At 44.1% G+C, this 11102-nt stretch overlaps 1 protein-coding gene across 1 annotated transcript; it reads left to right on the top strand.

The window, feature by feature from the left end:
• The first annotated feature begins 2130 nt into the window (after nucleotides 1-2130).
• LOC123045211 (dnaJ protein ERDJ2) lies at nucleotides 2131-9869 on the top strand. The gene is made up of 11 exons (XM_044468174.1): nucleotides 2131-2308; nucleotides 2398-2618; nucleotides 2717-2812; nucleotides 3506-3626; nucleotides 3716-3822; nucleotides 3931-4148; nucleotides 4801-4978; nucleotides 5058-5177; nucleotides 7306-7392; nucleotides 8626-8736; nucleotides 8869-9869. Exons 2-11 carry the CDS (start codon nucleotides 2433-2435, stop codon nucleotides 9688-9690), a joined length of 2046 nt encoding a protein of 681 aa, XP_044324109.1. The 5' UTR covers nucleotides 2131-2308; nucleotides 2398-2432; the 3' UTR covers nucleotides 9691-9869.
• Nucleotides 9870-11102: the final 1233 nt, after the last annotated feature.

Genomic DNA, 11102 nt, shown 5'->3' on the forward strand with positions numbered 1-11102 from the left:
TTAGCGAACATGGCTCGCACACATGCATGCGTGCGAGTGAAACGCGCAAACGACTTCATCGCTCGGGCCCGACCACCCACCATATACCGGGAACTCCCCGAAAATTTCCTCACCCTCACTTTTACCATGATTTTTACGTTACGGACGACCCAAAGAATGTCAGGCAGGTGCATCTCTGGCCCATCTAGGACGAAAATCCCATTTCCTGTCATAATTTCTGCCATAGAAGTAGGAGCGCACCACATCTATGATGATACGTGTTTTTGTCACAATTATCATTATAGAAGTGTCACATCCATGACAGAAAAAGTTTTCATTCAGGCCATAATGTCATGGAAGTGTCTCCTTTTGTAGTGCTAGTCATGTTCCCGACTTAAAATCAACCAAATCACAAAAAATAATTATATTACAGGAAGTGCAACTTAGTTGTGTTCTCTACTGGGCTGAAGCCAGTCAAGTCACAACCAACACATATCAAATTACATGGAATAATCATATTTTACGAAGTCTAAACTATTGTTTGGAACGCCAAACCATTCCAATTGCAGGAACACCAAAAGAAGGGGTCAATTTTATTCACCTTGCTTGGGATGATGAACCCCTTCTCCCTCACATTAGTGATATGTATCGTATCCTGCACAAGCACAAAAATAACAGCACAGGTAACAAATCTTTAGCTCAAATCCAAACAAAAGATAACAAACCATGGGGATCTAGAAAGAAAGAGGAGGGGTTCAGCAGTGCGGCCAGCTCACTTGTCCTTGACCCAGGAGCAAAGCTCCATGAACCCGAGGTTGGCATCGACGTGACACACATACCCCTGAGTACCCTTTTGAGGTAACCCAATGGTGTGTTCCTGGTGAGGTACATCATAAACAGAGGGAGAAAAAGTCAAACACCGAACAAATTTTGCATGGCTGGCCGACCATCTCCAAACATGGGACAATAAGGAGCCAATGTGATGGGGCGCTCACCTTGGTGACATTGTTGGCACTTGGCAATCATCGGTGATAATGCCTCCCGCCCTCCTCCATCCCACTGTAGACAAGCTTCACAAAAAAAATCAAGAATTTTCTTTAACCTATGGAGCATGGACAGATCAAAATCGAGATCGAGCAGCTGCTCAGGTCAATCCAAGAGAAAGAGTAGAGGCCGCGCGAGCAGCAAGAAAGAGAACAACAAATGACATAACGAATATATGGGGATAAAGATAAATGTACCACGACAAGGACATGAGCGTAATATGTAATGAGTTCACAACAGTGAAGAGCGTGAAGGCGAAACCAAGGAAGAAAAAAGGCTCACCCACCATCGCCTCATCTCCTAGAGCCGCCATTAGTCCCCATCCACCGGCTTAGGTGAATATAAACCTCTGGCATATGATGCCCAAGAGGACGGGGATTATCTACTCCTTTCCACCGGGTTGACGAGGAGTAAGATCCGATAGGTCGGACGCCACCATGAAAGGAGAACCATTTGCTTCCTCTTGCTCGCGTCCCAAGATGTCGCCTCCTTATCACCTCCCAAGCTGTCACATCCTCCTCGTCTAGAACATGTGATCAAGCCATGCTAGGCAGTGGAGGAGGTGGTGGAGGCATAGGAGAAGAGACGGCGAGAGGGAGGGGGAAGTGGAGGCGGCGACACGGGGAAGAGGAGAGGGATGGAAAGAGACGAGGGAGAGAGAGGAGATATTTTCACAGGAGAGGGGATGACGAGGGATATATTTTCATCATGATTGCCTTCTTGGTCGCTAATCCATCCGCATCGAAAGGAGGCAAAACTCACCTCATTCCCTCGAGGCAATTGGTAATGAGGCCCAATTGTCATGTACAGAAAAGTGAAATACGGATGTAAACCGGAGGGATGACTGAGCCTTTGACAACGCCGTAAAAAGTATGAACGCCGGTAGATCGTGCGACCCAGAAGGAACGGCCGACGAAGATCGCTCAGAATGGCGGGTAGGCTAGCGCCTTTTATATAGGAGAAATTACTCATGATCTCAAAAAATAAAATAAAAACTGGTGCCAAGAAACCACCGTGGTGGGCCGGCCCACAGCTCGAAGGCCTGGCCTCGCTTACCATCCGCGCTCCGGGCCGTATCTGGTCACAAGTCAAAACCAGTTACTTACCCTTTTTGTCTCACACTGACATCTCGCTCCGTGTCCTGTTGCGAGGCCCCGCCGCATCTGGCCCCGCAAAACCTATCTCGACCGCCTTCCTCCCCGATCTCGCCCCTCCTCGCCTGGCGACCAGATCCGCTTCTCCGATATCCAGATCTTCGGAGCACGGCCCGCTCGCCCCGGCCAAGGTGAGCCGTCGCCGCCGGCCCCCGGCCGCCACACGACGCCGCGCTCTAATAACGCACGCTGACTCCGTGGTTTTTTCTTTCCGTCGCAGTCGTGAGTTGAGTAAGGGAGGCAGCAGCAGCAGCCATGGCGGCGGCGGAGGAGAACAGCTCGCTCTTCCTGATATTCATCCTGACCATGATCGCGCTGCCCCTGGTGCCGTACACGATCACGCGGCTGTGCCACGCGGCGACGAAGAAGGCCAAGACCATCCACTGCCGCTGCTCCGGGTGCCACCGCTCCGGAAAGTACCGGAAGTCGATCTACAAGAAGGTGGGCGGGTTGCGGCTGTTTGTTCTGCGTGAGGCTAGCAGTAGAATTCTAGTGCGTGCTAACTCCTCTATGATCGTGTTCTGATTCTTGTCGTGCAGATATCCAACTTCTCGACGTGGAGCAACCTTACCATTTTGCTTCTCTGGATCGTTGTGATCTTCCTGATTTACTACATCAAACTCAGCAGCCGCGAGGTATGGTAACTTTTGCCTGGTATATGTTGTCAATTTTTCTTTTGTTCAAGCAGTTAACTCAAATTCTTCTCTGCTGTGAACTAGTAGATACGGAAGGATTTAATACTTACTCATGTGACCTTTTCTCTGCTCCTTCACCTAGAATAGTCTTGATTGGTAGATGACTATACTGAAATAAACTGATAACCAAAAGTACAACTCAGTTGACGTTCAGCTTTATCCTACCAGAGCAGTCACCACAATGTTCATGTTTTGTCAGTTCCTTGATGCAGCAAAGTCACCGTTTTCTTTTTAGTAGCAGCATGCCCAGCAAGTTTGTTGGGATATACTAGAAAGGGTAGCATATCTTTGCGCTGATTTAGTTCCCCTTTATTCTTCTGAAGCCTCACTAATGTTTCACTCTCCTGAACATTGTCAAACAATCACATATGCAGAAACCTTGTTGCGAAGTTCGGTATTTTTAGATTTCAGGACTTAGTTTGTTTTTGTATCCAAGCATAGGCAGGTTTATTTCCTAGAAGCATTTTTTGCGAAGTCCCGATTGTTCATCTTTGTCTCAATCGTAATTATGCTAGTTAATTTTGGATACTATGTGCATAAATAATGCTGCACTTGAAGTGTGAAGGATTTTTTCCCTGAAATTTCACCAGGGCAAGATCCCAATAATTGATTTTATATGATTTTGTTTCCTAGGTCCAAGTATTTGAGCCATACAGCATTCTTGGACTTGAACCAGGGGCATCAGAATCTGAAATCAAGAAATCATACAGGAGACTCTCTATTCAGTACCATCCTGATAAAAATCCCGATCCTGGTAAAATGTGTTTCGCACTTCTTTTACAGTTGATTGTTTGATATGTAGAAGTCTAGTTGTGTTAATTTTTTGCTCTTCATTTTCCCCAGAGGCCCATACGTATTTTGTTGAATCTATCTCCAAGGCGTATCAGGCGTTAACTGATCCTATATCTCGTGAAAATTATGAGAAGTATGGTCATCCAGATGGGCGCCAGGTAACATGAACATTAGTTATTTGTAACACTCAGTGGATTAGTGGAAAGCTAATCCCTTCCTATAATATCTGAAGCTAACATGAATATTCTGGTATATATGTGCATTAGGGGTTCCAAATGGGCATCGCTTTGCCCAAGTTCTTGCTGAATATGGATGGTGCATCTGGTGGGATAATGCTTCTAGGAATTGTGGGGCTTTGCATACTCTTCCCCTTGATGATAGCAGTTATTTATTTATCAAGGTCATCAAAGTATACTGGAAATTATGTCATGCATCAAACTCTGTCCACTTATTATTACTTTATGAAGCCATCTCTAGCTCCAAGGTATGAAAATACAAACATCTAATTTTGATATTTGGGCATTTGTTTTTCCTTTTTTTTTAATATTTGCTGATTGGCTTCATGATATGGCATGTTCATTAGAGAAGATTTAGCAGCTGAAGTGAAAATACTCCTTCCTTTCAAATAACTAGACATGAGACATTGCAATTTTTTTTGTTAAAGTGAAGCACTCCTGTCAATGTCAAATGTGCGGCTAACAGTGCCATAAGCATTGGGACAGTGTCAAAGATCATGCTAAAGTTCACATTATCATTTGTCATCCTAGCTTCAAAATGATCAGAATTTTGATCTGATTCAGTGATCATGATGTTTTTTTACCTGTCTGATTACTAGTTGGGCATAATATGGTTCCAAAACTCATATTGTAACACCACAGTAAATTTATAACTCATTGCCTTTAATTTTGGATGATAAGATTTATATCCGAGAAAACCCTGTTTAAATAAATAATAACGAAACCTACTTTCGCTGATCAATATTAGTAGCCTAAAAGATCTCTTGTTTAAGCAACCTATATAACTAGTGAAGTAAATGCCTGCAAACTTCCTCGTCGGTTTACAATCTTCTATTATGAATTATGGGTTCTTCAATTTTACCACATTTGATCAATGGAACTATTGGTTGCATGTTCCAGCAAAGTCATGGATGTCTTCATCAAGGCTGCAGAGTATATGGAGATGCCAGTACGACGCAGTGATGATGAGCCCCTGCAGAAATTGTTTGTAGCAGTTAGAAGTGAGTTAAATCTAGATTTGAAGAATATTAGAACAGAGCAAGCCAAGTTCTGGAAGCAGCATCCATCACTTGTAAAGGTTGGTCTTTTGTTGGTGCATGCTGTGATACCAAATGATATTTGTGATTTGACAAATCCTTGATGCTTGTATTTTTCAGATGGAACTCTTGATTCAGGCTCATCTTACTCGAGAGTCATTTGCTTTGACACCAGCGCTAGTAAAAGATTACAGGCACATGCTTGAACTTGCGCCTCGTCTTTTGGAAGAACTAGTTAAGGTACAAGATTGGATTTCTCTCTTTGAATTTCTTTCTTTGTTAATTGTTTTTTTTTGAGCATCTGGCAGGAGTTCTGCCTTTAAATATAGAAGAAGAGAATTGGCCGCCTAATAAGGAAAACTGGCCTGAAATCGATGCAACTTAACTTCACACACACAAGCCCTGAGACTGCGCCCAAGCGGGCCGACAACTTTGTAATCCAACCGACCACGTGGCCTGGAGCAGTGCTCCGGCTTACAAACCTCAGCAACACACTCACCATCCTTGAGGGCGCGTCCCAGATGAGCCGACAACTCTACCACCCAAGTGACGAGACTCACACCCTGCAACACAAAGGTGCTCTCTAGAGCTGCCGATCGGGCTTCCACACCTGCCCCGAGGCCGTGCACTAGACAAGCCAATGGCCCCACCACCCAAGTGACCAAAACCGACACCCAGCAACACAAAGGCGCTCCCTGGAGGCCGCTGCTTTGGCTTCCGCAACGGACTTGAGGCCGCACACCTGCCTAGCCAACGACAGAACTGCAGGACAACACAAGCCTTTGGCGCTTGATAGAGGACAAAGCCGGCAAGGCGACACCTGGGGGGGGGGGGGTGTGCGGCGACGGGTACGACGCCTCTCCGGTTCTTGGCCGGAGAACTCAAGATCCACATGACGAGGGAGGTGAAGGGGCTCCACAACGACACCTTCCAAGGAGGCGAACACCGTCCGAGTCTGCCATCAACATTGATCGGGTTGGTGCCAGGCTTTCACTTGGAGCTCACCATACCCAACGTCATTGCATCAAGCCCCGCCATCCATCAAAGCACGGGTAGCCATGCGTCACAAACAACATGCCGCCACCGACCGTCGTCTCACCACCCTTCATCCACGGCATATAGTCAACCACCAAGCACCACCATGCAAGGCACAAGCTGCATCACTTCCTGCCATGGAGTGTGTGCCAACCCGCAAGAGGCCAGATCTGCACAAAGGACGCCGGATCTGCGCACGCCCTGCCGCCCCAGTTTCCTCACTGGACTACAGGATCCACGCTGAAGCGATCAAAGCCGCCGTCACCCCACGCCCGCGCAGCCACCCGCTGCCATACGCCGTCCAGAGGAGCAGCAACGTCACGTTAATTGTGAACTCGCACCGGCTTGTCTACATTAATTGTGAACTCGCACATGCTGTCTCCTCTCCCCATCTCCCCATACTATGACCTATGAGTAAAAGCTGTTACAAGTTATGACAGACACAAATGCATATCAACTGTCTTTTGTTTATGCTGTGCGATCTTGCTGTGTTTAATTATGGTAGCTTTAGGTCAGTTGATGTGCGTTTCGCGTTGCTACAATTAACTGCTGTACCAATAGCTGATGTTTAGGATGGCTATCATTACTAGTGAGCCATTCGAACTTACACAGAGCATGATTAATAAATTGTGGCAATTTAATCCTAATAATTTATCCATGAAATATCGAAAGGTACTAAAAGTAATACACCATTTATATGACACATGCATGGTATGATTTATGTACATTTAGTTCTCTGTAACTTGGTTTTGATTATATGGTGGTCATAGTTAACACCTTTAATAAACCGTAAGGGTGGGTTTGCCCGTCTGGTTACATTGGCACGATATGACTCCCACGTATGACGTAGGATGATTAATTGACAGATCTTGTTGAAGTTTCAAATGTGGAGCTGTGATGGTTTATATTTTTTTATTGACTAGCTCTGTAGAAAATACGTACTACTGTATTAACTAACACATAAGTGTGGTTCCGTATTTTGTCTCATGGTTGTAGCTGTATATAAACAGGTGCCCCTGCCTCACAGATGTGCATTATGGCAGGGATGTTTAGTGTCTGGTTTATGCAAATAATACTTTCGCTTGATTTTCTGTGTGAGGCAATGTCATGCCTATTAGTATTAATCTTGTGGTGTCGAGACATTTAAGTATGAACCAGTCATTAGTCTTGAGATCGAAATGCATGATGCATCACATGTCTAATTGAGTTTACATTGCTATTTCTTTGTTGCACTCTGTTCTTATAATTCTTTTTCTTCGCTTTTGCTTCAGTGTACCTTTTTTTCTTCTTAGTATTTGATGCCTCATAAATTAATATACTTATTGGTTCGCAGATTGCACTTCTACCGAGGAGTCCCAACGGTTTTGGATGGCTCAGGCCTGCAATTGGTGTAGTTGAGCTGTCTCAAAGTATAATTCAGGTATTTTGAATCTCTCCATGTGCCTCTACTTCAGCTAACTTGTGGTGAATAACTTCATGTTCTGGTGATTTGTATATGTCGATATATATTGTTCCACATTAAACTTTTCTGGCGTAGACTATAATTTGTGTTTATCTTAGATTTTTCTAGATTCATCTGGTCTGTTTCACTTCTAAACTTATCTTCTAACCCATCAGTTTAATTGTCCATCCCAACATTTAGATGTTGCAGTACTTGTTATAAGATCTGCCACCATCCATTTAGTGGTTCGTGTCATTAAGTTGATGTTAAAAGGCCGAATCATATGGTTCACTAAATTCGGAATGAATTTTGTCAGTTTGGTATACTTGTTCAGTTTTTCATTTGACCGCAACTTGGGAAGGGTGATTAGATATCTCCAGTTATACTGCAAGTGTTAAGTTGCAGCAAGGCAGTTTATGTTTTGAGCATAGTAGATCCATGCAATGTTTTTAAGGCGGTAAGGTGATGTGATGTGAGGTGCTGTAGCACATCTCACCTTTTAAGTGCTTAAAGCGTAAGGCGATGCGACGCCTTATTAGACACATAAATATGTAATATATGGCAGCCGATTAGGAGATTTAACAGCTAGCTGTAATATAGATGCACCACAAGTTGCATAACACGGTAACTGTTAGCAAAGCATAGGCCTCAAATCATCTTGTGTAGATGACAGATCGTCTTTGAACTAAAGCTTCATTCTCCTCGTCTATATATCGTTCCATAGCTTCAAATTTTTTTGTGTTTAAGAAGTTGCACATCTCTTTCCTAATTTGCGCGGATGCCTCGGCACACTTATCCACAACACTGAAACCCTAGAAATGTTCCAGCATGGACTATCTTGCCACACTGTACACAGGAGTAAAATTTTCCTCTCTAAATCTGGCCAGAACGCCTACTTTGGAGCTGGATCATTGGATGTAGCTAACTCACCATGATGTGGTAGTTTACCATGGCAATGTGGACAATGAGACACCTTCTGGTCTTAGGGACACTGCATGTGTTTGTTGCACATTCTGTTTACTTGTCTCAGTCCATTACCATTGCATTCATCTGCATCTGTTGGCAAAATTGGGTTGTAGTTCATCTGTACTTTCACATGTTTTGATCTTAGCTTTTGGCTTCTGTAGTTACATTTTCTTCCATAAGCTTGTTTGTCACCATTGATGGCAATGGAAATAGTTGAATCAAATTTGACTTGGATACATATCTTAGGCTGTCCCTCTCAGTGCTCGAAAAGCTGGTGGAGGTAATTCAGAAGGAATAGCACCTTTCTTGCAGCTGCCACATTTTACTGAAGCAACTGTCAAAAAAATTGCCCGCAAGGTATTTCCTTAACCTTAAAGTTTTCGTACGAAAAGCAGAGTGAACTTTTATTTTGGCTAAATCAGTAGCCTGTCCTTCAGAGAAATGCTTTATCCTTCGGAGAGTAACATCTTATTCTATTTTTAACCGCAGAAAATTAGGGCATTCCAAGAACTTTGCGATATGTCGGAGGTGGAACGTGCCACACTGCTGACACAGGTAGCTGGACTTTCAGAAGAAGAAGCTCGGGATGTAGAGCTTGTACTGGAGATGATTCCTACTGTTGAGGTGGATATTAAATGTGAAACTGAAGGAGAAGAGGGCATACAAGAGGGTGATGTTGTGACAATGTATGCTTGGGTCTCACTTCAGCGTCGCAGCGGGCTAACTGCCGCCCTTCCCCATGCTCCTTTCTATCCGTTCCACAGGGAAGAGAACTTCTGGCTGCTTCTAGCGGACACCGCGTCAAACGAAGTTTGGTTATCCCAGAAAATCAGCTTCATGGACGAGGCTACCGCCATAACTGCAGCGTCAAAAGCTATACAAGATACCCAGGAAGCATTGGGAGCAAGCCCAAAGGAAATAGGAATTGCAGTTAGGGAGGCGGTTGACAGAGTGAAGAAAGGCAGTAGGCTGGTGATGGGCAAGTTCCAAGCCCCATCAGAGGGCAACCACAACCTGACGTCCTTCTGCTTGTGCGACGCATGGATAGGCTGTGACAGCAAGACTAGCTTTAAGCTGAAGGTTCTGAAGCGCAGCCGCGCGGGAACAAGAACCTATGTGCCTGAAGAAGGGCCAGTGGCAGAGGATGGCATTGAGGAGGAAGAGGAGGAGGAAGAAGAGGAGTACGACGATTACGAGAGCGAGTACAGTGAGGACGAGGAAGAAGAAAAGAAGAAGGGAAAGGGTAAGGTTGCAAATGGAGCAGCACATCAAAGGGCAAGCTCTGATATAGATTCAGGCAGCGATGATTGATACTATACCTTGTGATGTTCAACCATAGATGATTAACATCCATGTTTTTTGCCATTTGACTTGTGAAACTTAGAGAGAAAACATCTCCCATCAACTTATAGAGCATGCGGTAATAGTTACTGGATTTAACGTTTTGTTTATTATTCTTGCGCTGTATGAATGGAACCAATAATTGAGAATAGGCTGTGAAATCAAATCGGCGGGATTATCTTGGGTTCTCAACATACCTTGAAATGCACAAAACTTATAGTAGTTGAAATCAAATGATTTAATGATTGCAATTCGGAGCTAGGCTAACCTTCAAAATTCTGGCAAGTTCGGTTGCAACCATAAAATTTGTAGCCGAGCCTTGAACGGTAAATCGATTATAGTTTGTCCCGTTGTGAGGAATTTGTCTTCTTGCTTTTCCCTCTTCCGTATCAGCATAGTTCCATTTTTGGTTATTCACGATTTCAAAAGAGTACTTTTTAAGCAGCTTTGGTTTTTGGCTTCTTTGTTTTTCTTTTCCACTGAGCACTGGCAAAGCTTGCACAAACAAGGACGAGCCAGCATCAGAAGCCGCACATTTTTTGTAATTTAGGAAGATTATTTTTAACCTTAATAACTTAAATACTCTAATATCATCACTGATCAGCTACAAAAGTATAAGGGGGCATTGACTTCCCTTGGCCCAACCCAAATGAAGCTCTGCCAGTGCCACGGAGGATGCTTCTTCCCTTGTTCCCAACGTACGACCGTTTTCCTACGATGGATGTACCGCAATGAGTCTGATGGATGGTGGATGAAATCACTTAGGTGATGTTGAGTCTAATCGTGCAGTCATCGGATGACAAATGATGAATTTTATAGTACGCATAGCACTACTATAATGATAATACAATGAACCTGTAACACACATTAGAGTTTTATTGTAAGATGTAAAGTTGACTGGAACATTACAATTCGAAAGAATAAGAACAAAGTGTAAACTACCCAACATTTGGTGTACTATATATTCGCCAAAAAAAAAACATTTAGCACACAATACAGATTAGAGTATACTTGAACCCATTTGAAAAAAAAAGAGCATATTTTCCTTTTTCGGAGGAAAAAATAGAGTATACTTGCCCAAGCAGCCAGGCCCGATGCCGAATGGGTAGTCGAAGCTCAGGTTGCCACGTCGATTTGGACAGCCGGCAAGTGTGGCGATGGATGGAATGCGGGTTGTGTTGGCCGGTTGGCTTCTTTGCACGCCGGATGCTCGCACCGTTACCCCCCTTCTGCAACATGAGCGTGAGCAGACTCGATGGTGCGTTGAGGAGCCTCATCTTCCTTGCGGAGTATTTGGGTCTGAGGCTACGTGTGCCTAAAGATTGTCTTGCTGTTTTAGGTCTCATCGACTTCGAAGAAAAACTTAAAAGAAGATTTTAGTA

This window comes from Triticum aestivum, chromosome 2B (assembly GCF_018294505.1).
Source record: "Triticum aestivum cultivar Chinese Spring chromosome 2B, IWGSC CS RefSeq v2.1, whole genome shotgun sequence".
In the NCBI taxonomy this organism is placed as follows: Eukaryota; Viridiplantae; Streptophyta; class Magnoliopsida; order Poales; family Poaceae; genus Triticum; species Triticum aestivum.